We start from the raw sequence: 14,401 nt of genomic DNA on the forward strand, positions 1-14,401 counted from the left end.
TACAGTAAGTGGTATATTGACTCACTGTTACAGTAAGTGGTATATTGACTCACTGCTACAGTAAGTGGTATATTGACTCACTGTTACAGTAAGCGGTATATTGACTAACTGTTACAGTAAGTGGTATATTGACTCACTGCTACAGTAGATGGTATACTGATACACCGCAACAGCAAGTGTTATATTGACACACCGCTTCAGAGGTATAACCATTTAATACGAAACCAGCGTCAATCAGCCTTTTACACTGCACGTTTACAAAGAAATTTAAGTGATTCACTATCTTTCTTTTAAGTTAACCAATTTGAAATCTTTCGTTTTTTATATTATGAATATATCATCAATTTTAGTTCTCTGTCTCGCATTATTGTAAAGATAACCAATCTGTCCTTGATGTGAAGTTCTCTTCATTGCTGTTTCACCAATGTATGAACCAATGAAACTTCCCATCTTGCGGACATCATACGTCTATAAGGAGTACACACTCATTCCCCTTCCCCTACCCGTCTGATGACGTGTGTACTAAGATTGGTCTTGTAATCTTTCAGATTAATCGTCTCTTTAACATGTTCTACCTTCAATGAGATTCCTGATTAGTTCCTTATTTCTATTCATTGGGTATAATGCTACAAATCATGCATCACCTAAACCTGAGATGTGAATGATCTGGCCCTATTCCGGTCGCGTCGGGAGTTTTCGTTTAACATGTTTAACTAATGAGAGAACGGCGATCTGTACTATTGAAACCGAGAGATTAACAGATATCGATAGATGTGTTGGTAGTGTGTTATTACTGGCGCGCTAGGACATTAATACACACGGAATAATCTACTAGAAACTTAATAGGATAGTGTTTTTTAACTGTTTTACACTAAAACGTAGCTCTGAGAACAGTGTATTGTTTGTAACATTGCGAAGGAAATGTTACAAACCAATTTAATATCTGGGCAGTGAGAACGCATGGTCATATTTTTATCTAATTTTAACATATACTTTATAGTAATCGTCTTTATCTGCGGGACCACGATGGACGAGTGGTTAAGGCGTCTGACCGTCTACGATCACTAGCCCTCCACCAATGGGTCGCGTGCTTGAGGCCTTACGAGGGACAATCGCCAGGTAGTGGCTGTAGGTTGGTGGTTTATCTCCGGGTGCTCTGGCTTTCCTCCACCACCAAAACCTGGCACGTCCTTAAGAGCACAAACCTTTTGGTCATATCTCCAAAGAGCAAGGCCATTCAAGGTCGATGCTATGAAAGTTTAAAATAATCTTTAACTACTGGTATATATATATACGTATCGATTATCTCGAAGAAGTCCTTGTTGACATTCTAATACACCTATCCAATAGTATTCGATACGTTGCTTTATTATTCTCCCTTCACCCCATCAAACCTTAGGACCTTGCTGTATTTAGTAAAAGGTTGACATAGAGGTTACACAACGAGTGGTTGTTGAACATGGTAATTATTTCACTCGAGTTAGTTAATTTTCAAAAGTTACAAAAACACGAATTTTAGCGAGTGTCTTTCTGTACCTTTGAAAATTAACTAACAAGACTGAAATAAATACCATACTCAACAACCGCGAGTCGTGAGATTTGTTTCTACCACAATCTCAGTCTGAAACAGCTGGAGTATTTCCTGATTTGAATAGCATACGCACATTTTGTTGACAAGGCTGGCGTAGTGATATGACCCATATGTAAAAAGTCACTCATTAATATTCAAATAAGACAATCTTTTTACAAATTTAATCATTTTCAAAATTAATGTTTCGGCAACAACTTCGTGAAAAAATTAAATAGATGAACGACTTTAAATATTGAGAGTATGCAATACTGCATTAATTAATATGAACTTACCACGGACTATATGCGCGTAAGCATATCGTACGAAGTCTGCCTCCCGCCAAGTGATGTAGACGAACTAATCGCTGTCAATGTCCAAAACCATAGACCTGGTACGTTTCTTCGTGAGGTTCTATGGTTCACGTTTATAGTGAGAGTTCCGCCATAGACAGGCCCTCCAAATATTGATAACGGGACATGGGGAGAAGAATTTTTTTCCGACACTGTTACAGATCGTGTTTAGGTTTCACATATACATACATATTACGTCTCTGGTTTCACGACCTGGACACGCGACGGTATGGCGTCGAAACGATATCGAGCGTCTGTAGCAATTTTGCCTGAAACTAGCGATCAAATCTTTAAGCATTATCTTCTTTTGGTAATTGCCTAAATAACCCCCTTTTCCCATCGCATAACGTCACAAAAGTCACCAACATTTGCCGGATGTTGACAGCAGACGACGTAAACAAAACAGCAAGCGGCAAAAAGCGCGTGAAAAAAGTCGGAAGGTCATGTGTGGTGTGGTGTATAAATCATACAATGATCTAAGAGTGGAATAACACAACGTATTGTGGTAGAAACGTATTTTTCTTACACTTCATACTCGCATGTCAAGGTACACATTTATATTAAATATCAAAAATGCAAAAGGCAATTTATCGCATATAATATTGCCGTTAAATGTCTTTGAAACGCATTGTACTGATACAATTTAAACCTTGGGATACCTATTATCTACATCACAATATCATGCCTTTCCATTGATATATTTGTTGAGATCGATGAATGCGTGATATATAAACTAATGAATTATGAATAATATTTTCCCGCTAGGTACTATCTAAACTATTGAATTATAAATAATCCTATATACCGTTCATTGTATCAGTAACGTTTGTGTGGGCGTCCATGACTGCTTACTTCTCAGTTGTTTTCGCATCGATTTTCATTTCAGATTTTGTCCTTTTGCATTACTTGTGTTTTAGTTGTATTTGACTTGTGTTAGATGTTGAGTATTAGTTCCATTCATTTTTACAGTTGCATATTTAGTATTACTGCATACAACTTTGCACTAAAGATGCGAACCAAACGTCTAGACTATAACAGTGGAGTAACTGCCTACGGGCTCTATATCACGACGAGATAGCTTATCGGTTATGACTTCAAAGCGAGACACGTACTGTATTTACTTGTGAATTCAATCATATTTAGAAATTTTAAATTGTAAAATTACCTTTTATCGAACAAGGAAAGTTTTGCATAACTGGTTATGAAAAATAATCGAAAAATTGCCACAGGCTTCAATTAAAAATGCTAAGAATTGATAGCTAAATAAACGAACTAGTATGTTCGGATCGACATTCTGACGACGTGTGAAGATAAAGGGCGTGCCGGGAAGGGAAAGGTTAAAACGATATACTGATGAAGATGGTGCATCAACTTGAGGCTTGGATTTGTCACATAGTACTATCAAAGGTCGCCTCCAAAATAACGGCATAAGACGATCCTAATTCCTATTTAAAATGATATTCGCTAAGATTTCAGCGTTCGGTTTTCCTACTTCGGTTTCAAAGATGGCGGTATATTCTACTTCCGATTTAAAAAATACTAGTTTTGTTTAAATAAAGAAAATGTAGTTATCTATCACGAAATAATAACTTATGTTTGGACCTGATGTAGCCCCCTATAATGTTATCCTAACTTATTTTAAAGTACCTGACGCAACCGACTTTTGTTTTTCTATAATATTTGTGTATCTAATGTAACATCATATTCCCGTTTTTTCTCTCTAACTTATGTCTCTTCCTGACATAACCCTTTGTTGTCTTTATCGGAATCATTTGTGTACATGACATATTCCTCTGTAATGTTTCTTGACTTATTTGTGTACCTGACGTAACCCGTTGTTGTTTCTCTGACTTGTTACGTTTCTCGAACGCATTTGTGTACCTGACTTAGCCCGTTGTTGTTTCTCTAACCTGTTTGCTTACCTGACGTAACCCGTTGTTGGTTCTCTGACTTATTTGTGTTCCTGACGTAGCCCGTTGGTGTTTCTCTGTCTTATTTTTGTACCTGACGTAACCCTTTGTTGTTTCTCTGACTCGTTACGTTTCTCGAACGCATTTGTGTACCTGACTTAGCCCGTTGTTGTTTCTCTGACTTATTTGTGTACCTGACGTAACCCGTTGTTGTTTCTCTGACCTGTTTGCGTACCTGACGTAACCCGTTGTTGTTTCTCTGACTTGTTACGTTTCTCGAACGTATTTGTGTACCTGACTTAACCCTTTGTTACGTTTCTCGAACGTATTTGTGTACCTGACGTTACCCTTTGTTTTTATTCATTGTCCTAGTTGATTGTGTCCTGTTGGAATAATAATCAGTTTGATCGACCCAAATTTGACATAATCAAGAAGATTCTGCAAAAGATGAACCCCAGTAAGCTCAACCCTGTAGACCTGATGATGAATATGGTGAGTAATTACCGTTCTTTGTATACACGATAAATTATTCATTCTTTGATACATGTGTCATTCTCCCGGGAGTATGACTCTTTGTTTATATCAAATAAGATTGATTGTGTTTTCCGGAGACGACTCGGCGCATGGCACCAAGTGACGTCTTTACAAAATGTGTTGCTTAGCCCCTAAGTATGCCGTCCGCGACCACTGTCACCTGCGTTCAGAGAGGAACACGTAAAGGTGGCGGCCGTTTATGGTATATTTTTCCACCTACCATCAGGATTTTGAGAAGACTCATGATTTAAGGATCTTTGTCCCACTGGTTTTTCGTATATATAAATGCAGCAATATCTCCCTTAATCTTTGGATATTACTATAGCAGTGTTTGGCTAGGTTGCTTCCATGGTCCAGGTAGCTAACTCGTTTAGAGCGATATTATATTACAATCTGAGTCCAGGGTTCGAAGCCTGGTCTAGCCCGCTGAATTTTTACATTTACAACACTGTTGTTTTATTTTGCTTATTTTATATTTGATGTTTTTTCTTAACTGTACCGAAACTGTACATTCAAATACATACATGTAGTTACAGTTTTCACATTGGTACGAGGATCCTTAAGAAGGCTTACACGTTTGGTTTAGATTTTGAATATATAAAGCAATAATGTTAGAAAGTTCTCCATTTTTTATACAAAGTTATGTAAATACAATTTCGTCCGCGTTAACACGAAGAACAACAAATAACATGCAAATAATGTCATGTAGATTGATATGTAGATTGATATGCCTTATATATTTAAAATGCTTCTGTAACTTCTAAGCGTTTATTTTATAGTAAAGCGTCATTAAATAATTAGTAACTTATGTTAAACACTGTATAAATGTTGTACATTATTGCTGTTTTCTTTTTTGAAATAATATTCTTTGCAAAAATAATGACATGTAACATGTCATGTCTATTACTGCGGGGTTAAATGTGTTAAAGTCGCACCAAACTACGGACTAATTCATTCCGATTGTTTAAATCTTTGTAGATGGAGAAGTATTCCAAGCACCTGGAGTCGCTGGTGACGGACAGGACAAAGGAACTCATACTGGAGAAACAAAAGACTGACCGGTTACTCTACAGTAGGTTTATATTGTAGATTATATAATGGGGTACGATACCTCGCTCTAGTTACTGTGTTCGCCCCCTTTTACAAACATGAGATCTGTAATAGCTGGCATTTTTGGTATACATTGACCAGAAAGAAGTGAGGGTCACTTTTACACATGTATTTACACACTACGATATCGAAGGGACCACTTTTTACACCTGCCGAAAACTATTACATACAAGAGGTCACCTTTTAACCTATGTACAGACCCGAATATAGCAGGGTTCACTTTACACCAATCTAGCAACTCTAAACGGAGACTCACTTTACAATTGTACATCTTCAAACAATTCAGTTCAGGTTTCACCTAAAAACCTCTCTAGCGACTCGAATCCCTTTTACATTTGACCATCTTAAGACAAACCAGTTCAGTGTTCGCTGTACACAGCTCCAAAGCTCCACAGCTCTGATCCTTGAATCAGTTCTTCAGACTCTAAATATTGTTAATTTCGTCTCTCATGTTTCGAAAATAAATGTTCCTACATGCTTTCCTGACTTCGAATTCCGGACTTTTATTCAACCTTCTTTGTTCAGCGGGGCTACAGTGAGCGCTGTGTCTGTGCGTTCCTCTGTACAAAGTCTGTCTTTAAAAGTATTGAATGATAGTAAAATGGAGTTCTACACCGGATTAGATTTCGGTGGTCATATGAAATATCAAAGGATCAAAGATCACACTTAATCACATTTAAAGTACAAAATTCTCATTAACCCCTCAAAAGGTTGAGCATATATTTACACCTTTTATAGCAACACCCAATTCTAACTCTTCATAAGTTTTGAAGGTCATGGTTAAGGGTTAAAGTGTCATTCGACCTCTTTTGAAGAAAAATCGTGTGTCTTGTGTCGAGGAATAACATGAACGCTTCCACACATTAAGGTTATATTTACACCATGGTATGGACACACCAAGTTCAAGTTCTGCACATTTGATTTTGTTGCCACCGGTCAGAGTGACAGGTTTTATATTTGTCTGTCTGTTGGTTTGTTTACTTTTTCCCTGCAATATTCGAGACGTATGTAATGTAATAAGGTAAGATGTTGCTGTCTGTTGTTTACAGACATGAATCCTAAGACTGTTTTCCTCTGTTGTCTACAGACATATTACCTAAGACGTTTTCCTCTGTTGTTTACATACATGTTACCTAAAACTGTTTCCCTTCCTTGTTTACAGACATGTTACCTAAGACTGTTTCCCTCTGTTGTTTACATACATGTTACCTAAAAATATTTATCTCTGTTCATTACAGACATGTTACCTAAGAATATTTCCCTCTTTTGTTTACATACATGTTACCTAAGAATATTTCTCTCTGTTCATTACAGACATGTTACCTAAGAATATTTCCCTCTGTTGATTACAGACATGTTACCTAAGACTGTTGCCGATGAACTTCGACATGGACGTCCTATCCAGGCCGAGACGTACGAAATCTGCACCATCTTTTTCAGTGACATAGTGGGATTCACGTCTCTCAGTAGCGGAAGTACGCCTATGGAAGTTGTCGCCCTGCTCAATAAACTATACATCACCTTTGACGAAATCATTGAAAAATTCGATGTCTACAAAGTGGAAACAATAGGAGATGCATGTAAGTTGGTATTTATATATCATCGGATCAAAAGTAAAGTATCGAAGTTATGTACAGAGTTCCATGTGACTTGTCTGTGTTTTTGCATGCTATCAACTGCCACGTCCTTAAATGAACTTAGCTGTTGATAGGACGCGTAACCCTATAAAATAAACCTCTCAACTGCCAAAATTAAAACAGGTACTCCAAACATAGACATAATTATCTGTAATAAAACGCCTAACAATAACCGTGCTGTTGAAGAACATTACGTTTACGAGGATCATTGGCATTAACGGTCACCTAGGAGATACTACAATATAGTGGCGTGTTAGTGGTGGGTCCAGTGACAGTATAATGTGTTATTGCCGTAGCATGTTATCATTTCTTCTGTAATTAGGAAAATTGAAGTCCTATATTCCGTGAAAGACCTGTGTTACTGCTGTCAATGTATTAATAGAAAATAAAAACAAAACAAAAAGCATTATAATCATGATCTGCAAAAGCTGGTAAATGCCAATTTTGTTGTATCCAAGGGTTAATTTTGATGAGTATGCTATTGTGTACTGTAAAATCAATTAACAAAAACATTTGTGGATACGTAGAAGTGTGTCATTCATTCAAAACTTCAAATAGAAAATGTCGTTTTTGCAACGTAATTTAGAATTAAGTACAATTTTTGAAAACATTTTCCAACAACTATTGTGTCAATACTCTGTCGTCTAAAAGAACTTGTGTAAAAAGAACTTCTCATAATCCATACTTACCAACCTGAAGAAAGTGTTTAGAAATAAAAGTAGCATTATTATTCATGTAATCATAGTAAGCAAATAAAGTTAGTTAGTTAGTTTGTTTAATTTGTTAGTTGTTATGAAAAAATATAAAAAAAAAAATTGTCTAATTGATATTTGAATCGAAAACGTTTTGATATGCCAACGTATAGGACATTATTCCGTCTCTCACAGGTTTCTATTTCAATGTTTTGGAGGAAGTATTTTCCTTTTAGTGATTTTAGAAGAGATTGCTCAGAATATCATGACTTCCGTGATATATGTCGATTGCTGACATAGAAAATTACAACGAAGGGTTTTCAAATATGCAGTTTGATGCAAACGTTTGACAAGTTTTCTGGTTGACATCGTGATCTCGTAGAGAAAATATGTTATTACATTGTTTATATGAATGTCAATGTTTTGTATTATGCTTATAAGCTGCCTTGTCTTGTTGTCACTAACCCTGTTCCCAGTAGATTGCCATGGCAGATATTGCCGAGGAAGCAGAAAAGGTTTACCCTTCCGGAACACCTGGTTCTAATCACTTTGCACTTTTTCAAATGGTTTCCGTGTAAATCTTTCCTTTATTCGTATTTTGCCCCAGTTTCATCGATTTTGAGTTCGAATTATGTTGTTTTTTTACACTGCGATATACTCCTTTCTTTTAGTCTTTATACAGTTAACTATCAACATTTACCGAAAAACAGAATTTCCTTAAATCAATGTGATTGTGTTTTGTTTTCAGATATGGTTGTTTCTGGTGTGCCGAATGTAACTGAAGCCCACGCTTCCGAAATTGCTAAGATGGCACTCGAACTTGTTGAAGAAAGCAAGATATTTGTGATTCCACATCGAAATGGAGACAATCTGAAAATTCGTGTAGGACTACATTCAGGTAAGCAAAACAGTATCAATAAAATTTGACTTTTTTCTTCTTGATTGATTGACTGTTATGACTTAGTTCTTCATTAACGGCAAGACTTAGATTACAATTACTAATTTCACATTCGACCTATATGTGCATTTATAAGATTTCTTTACCATGCTAGTTTATAGCCCTACCAAATTGATTTGGTATTGCATCAGTTATAAACACAATATATCGATTGATGACGTCAAAATTCAATAACATATCACAAACAATTAAACAGAGAAAAATAGTTCCAGTTAAATTATATGCTTAGGTCAAAGCAGTAACTTATTTTCTGTGTTAAGTTGGTGATATGTAATTGTCTAATGTGGGTTTTTCCCACACTCTAGATATTACTTTTTGTTTTATATGCATTAAAAAGCCGATTTTTACTAAAGTAATATTATTTTCTATCAGAAATATCCGCAATTTTGCCAAAACCAACAGTGCGTTGCTTCAGATTGTTAGACCTTTGATAGCAATATGATGTTATAATGTGGTATTTCTATTGATTACGAGTGAGATCTGAAAACGGCTCAATCCTTAAATATGTAAACACAATCTACATTAGAACCGCTCACCTGGTTGTCTCGCTATCCAACCGGTGTTTCAGGGTGCAGATTGGCCTTCTGTATTCCATATTCACCAATAATCTCTTAATTAAGGAACCAGTAGGTAAATTTAATTTAACGTCACACATACTTTAAACAGCCCATTGCTGAACTGAAGATATAGAACTAAAGCTGGCTCGCTAATGTCTATTCGGATAAACAAAAAGCCACTTTACAACACTTTTAGACGTTCATATTTGAAACAGGTCACGTCTGCGCTGGAGTGGTCGGAATGAAGATGCCTCGTTACTGTCTATTTGGAGACACAGTTAACACTGCCTCCCGCATGGAGTCGAACGGTGAAGGTGAGTCACAAAATCTAATTTTACTCCCACAAGTGTGAAGGTGTGTCGCAAATATAACCCCCACAAGGGTGAAGGTTAGTCACAAATATCAGTCCCACACGTATGAAGGTGAGTCACAAATATCACTCCCAAGGGTGAAGGTGAGTCACAAATATCACTCTCAAGGGTAGAGGTGAATCACAAATATAACTCATAGAAGGAGAAAGTGAGACACACAATGTTTTCAATAAAGGGGAAAGTGAGTGACTCCAGTAACTGTGAAGATGACGTCACACAATAATGTCGAAAAATGTACACAACTGATAATAGTAAAATACTGACCATGACACAGGACTGACCATAGGACTGGACTGCCATAACACTTGACTGACAATAAAACTGGACTGACAATAACACTGGACCCACCATAACACTGGATGAACTGACTATAACACTGGATTGACCATAAAACTGGATTGACCATAACACAGGACTGACCATAACACTGGAATGACCATAGCTTAGGACTGCCATTACACAGGACTGACAATAACCCTGGACCCACCATAACACAGGACCGACCATAACATAGGACTGACCATGTTTTAGAACTGTCATAAAACAGGACTGACCATATTGCCAGGACTGACCATAACACTTGACTGACAATAAAACTGGACTAACAATAACACTGGACCCACCATAACACAGGACCGACCATAACATAGGACTGACCATGTTTTAGAACTGTCATAAAACAGGACTGACCATATTGCCAGGACTGAGCATAACACTTGACTGACAATAAAACTGGACTAACAATAACACTGGACCCACCATAACACAGGACCGACCATAACACTGGACTGACCATAGCTTAGGACTGCCATTACACAGGACTGACCATAACACTGGACTGACCATAGCTTAGGACTGCCATTACACAGGACTGACAATAACACTGGACCCACCATAACACAGGACCGACCATAACATAGGACTGACCATATTATAGGACTGCCATAACACAAGACTGACAATAACACGGGACCGACCATAACATAGGACTGACCATATTATAGTACTGCCATAACACAGGACTGACAATAACACTGGACCGATCATAACACAGGACCGACCATAACACAGGACCGACAAAACATAGGATTGACCATATTATAGGACTGCCATAACACAGGACTGACAATAACACTGGACCGACTATAACACAGGATCGACCATAACATAGAACTGACCATATTATAGAACTGCCATAACACAGGACGGACCATAACACTGAACTGCCATAACACAGGACTGACCAAATACTGGACTGTCTGTAGCTTTGAAACACGTACCATACAGTGACGTGTTATCTGGGGTACCTGTATATGATGCACTTGCTATCAAATCATTACGAATGAAATGAAAAAAGATTAGCTTCTGAGATTGTAGGTGAAGGGGAAATGAACCTGCTGTTTCCCACTGCATGATTACACAAGACGACTAATGACCTCATGCAGAGAAAGATTTTCATTTGTTTTTTTATATGCAGCGATTTTTAAAGTATACATTATGATTAAAAGTTTATATGTTCCTCTATGATATAATGTTACAGCCTACAGAATTCACATCAGTGATTCTACACACACGGAACTGGCTCTGTATGACGAATTCGTGTTCGAGGAGAGAGGTGCAATCCCTATAAAGGTAATGCACACATAATCCAGCTGATAGGAAATATTGTGTACGTGTGATAAACAATACTGTCAACCTAGGTATTCAGTCCGTCTATCAGGACCAGGTACAAGATATAATAACAGTTGCTTTTAGTTTAAAGAATAATTCGAATACATTATATTGCTGTAACACTACTTAGGTAAATTGATGGCCTCAGAAGTATCACTACAAGATAAAACAAAAAAAAACGAACAGTTTTTTTTTAATGTTTCAACTAGAAATACGACAGGGAAACGTCATTTTTTGACATTGTATACCAAATTTAAAATATGTCATTTGTAATCAAAAATATTTATAGATTAAGAATTGTCAAAATCGTTTTGTAATGATAACCCAAAATAATAACATCTTGTATGTTCCGATTTCACTTTTGTATTTATCAGATTTTGCCAATAATTTTTAGGGGAAAGGGGACATGAACACGTGGTGGTTGCTAGGTGCAGGTAAGACCCTGGGAAAAGAAAAGGATAATAACATCACAATTACAGACGAGGAAAATATTCTTATAGACGAAATTATTACAGTGACTGAAAAGAAACAAAATCCGATAATAAAAAACGCCGTTGAAAACAAGAACGAGAAACAAAATGGAAACGTTGACGGATGCATCACACTGTTAAAGAACCTTAATAATAAGGTAGTGATGGGTCCACAGCAGCCAGCACAGAAAGGCATCAGGTTTGAGTAGAGTAGGTGAAGTATAGCTTTCACGTGACTGATATGTTTACTATCATATGTACCATTATATTGTGTTCGTGAAGAATAAGGACCCGAAAAATAGCCACTGTGTTTGTATAATAAGTGGTATATTTCCTTTGATATGTCTCCCTATGTTGCCTAACGTTATACACGTTATTACAGGTGTGTTCTGACAGCACTGTTTGGAGGCATGGTAATCTATGTGGAACACAGAATGCTACAGGTGTATTAATCTGTAAAGAATATTTCCTGTATTTGCTTCGCTTACAAATCTCTATATTCTGTATGATAACAATGTGTGTCTGCTGATAAAAATAATATGGTACATGTTCTCATCACATTTCTTTGTTATTTAATTTACCTATAAGTGTACTTTGATAAAAAAAAAAAAAAAAAGTATGAAAGTGTTATGATTGACGGAATAGTTTTTTTCTGATATTTGATATTTAGTTTACTTACTTTGACAAAGAGGTCTAAACATTGTGATGTGATAAATAGGATATTATACTCGTGTTTATCCATCGAATAGCCTATTGCACTCTTGTTTGTCTGATTTATTTGGACAGTTAGCAACTTTCTTTTTCAAAACGAAATCTGTGTCAAATAATGAATAGAAAGTTTTTCTCCTATATACATGTTTGGACAAAGGTTGTGTACGGAAATCTGACCGAACAGAGTAGTATGAAATATAGTATGTTGTATTTGTTTTTAACTAATATATATTGACATTTAGCTTTTCATTTGAAAACGAACTGTCTGCACAAAATGAAATTTTAAATAGAAAATTGTACTTTTGCTAAACTCATACATTGTATACATATATGGACTGTATACATTGTACGTATATATATCAGCGGTATTCTAAGTTTAGCGCTTTTACATTTTCAACAATGCGCTAATTGAAAATTTTGTATATAATTTGTATTCTGTGAGTGCGCCAATTCATTAATGCGATTGTCTGTTAAAATTCTATTTTAAGCTAACATTTGTCTCAGCTAAAATAACTACTCATACCGTATTTTAACTTTGTTGAATTTCTAAATAAATTTTGTTATGGTAATTAGATATTGTACTCGTGTTTCTCTCATACATATGAACATTGAGCTTAAATACTTTGATAAATATTCTGAACACATTGTGTTATGATAAATAGAACATTGTACCCGTATTTCTGTTATACATATGAACATTCTGAACACATTTTGTGATGATAATAAGAATATCGTATTCGTGTTTACTTGTATTTCATATATACGAATGAGCTTAAATACTTTTGATACATTTTCTCTCAATGGAAAACTTCAGACTCTATAATCATTCACTTAATGAATAAATATTTTCCGCTGCGATATGTATTCAGATTAATGAAATAATCTTAGGCTGGACTTAAGGTGAGACTGGGTTATTGTTCGAGAATGATATGTTGTTTGGGAATGGGATATTGTTTCAGACTGGACTAGTATTATTCATGCACTCCATAATATTAACTTGTGCATGTTATTCAAAGTTGATGGTTGTGAATGTTAATTATATGTTGACGAATTATCTTTGCTCGTAGATCTTTTCATTGAGAAATAGTCGGAGACATCCAAGTTAGCGGAGACGTCCTGTTTTCACAAACAGGCTTAAAAGAAAAATATAAATATTTTGTATACATCTATATTTTGTTTGTTTTATGTTCATTACAATTACAAATGTTATGTATATAAGTGCTGTTACAATGCTTTTCTAACAGTCATTAAATTTCTCTTAATGATGATTAGTATAACCCCGCAAAGGAAGTTGGGGAGGGAATATCGGATAACCCTGTCCGTCCATCCATTCGTCTGTCTACCTCGTAAGCAGAAATCCTCCTAAAACGTTTGTTGTACTTTTTCGTAACTTGACACAGAGAAAGTACGTCATATGCAGATGTGCATGAAGAAAGCAATTGGGAATTCAGATATTTTTGAAGGAGTTATGGCCCTTGAAACTTTAATTTATCTTTTAAGATTTTTATTTACAAGGATTTTATTTAATTGAATGAAAGATAACAGAATTCGTAACACTTTGGACAAGAATGTCCAGCAATCACTGGTTTAGGGCAATGTTACTACAAATAGTGTAACCCAATCCACTAGTGCAACCCAACTACACTATTCGGTTAATTTGCAACCACTTTTGTTGCCTGGATTGCAATTGTGGTTGGCATTGTCGATACTGAAAATTGTAATTTGTAATATCGCCCTTGATTGTAACCTGGGTTACACTAGTGGGTGAGACTGCAAACACTGATGGTGCCAGTTATACATATTTACGGTATATCTATAATTAGGCGTTAGAAAAAAATGTTCACAATCGAACGAATAGTT

The 14,401-nt window shown here is 36.1% G+C and overlaps 1 protein-coding gene across 1 annotated transcript in view; it reads left to right on the forward strand.

Moving 5' to 3' along the window:
- The window catches only part of LOC110461565 (atrial natriuretic peptide receptor 1-like), a 65,168-nt gene extending 51,475 nt beyond the window's left edge, over positions 1-13,693 (forward strand). The window contains exons 13-19 of the mRNA XM_021515081.1: positions 4,203-4,322; positions 5,343-5,436; positions 6,827-7,054; positions 8,552-8,701; positions 9,534-9,632; positions 11,230-11,321; positions 11,755-13,693. Coding sequence (XP_021370756.1) covers positions 4,203-4,322; positions 5,343-5,436; positions 6,827-7,054; positions 8,552-8,701; positions 9,534-9,632; positions 11,230-11,321; positions 11,755-12,039 — 1,068 coding nt within the window. The 3' untranslated portion in view covers positions 12,040-13,693. The remainder of the gene's footprint in view (positions 1-4,202; positions 4,323-5,342; positions 5,437-6,826; positions 7,055-8,551; positions 8,702-9,533; positions 9,633-11,229; positions 11,322-11,754) is intronic.
- Positions 13,694-14,401: the final 708 nt, after the last annotated feature.

Source organism: Mizuhopecten yessoensis, unplaced genomic scaffold (assembly GCF_002113885.1).
Source record: "Mizuhopecten yessoensis strain PY_sf001 unplaced genomic scaffold, ASM211388v2 scaffold10635, whole genome shotgun sequence".
NCBI lineage: Eukaryota > Metazoa > Mollusca > Bivalvia > Pectinida > Pectinidae > Mizuhopecten > Mizuhopecten yessoensis.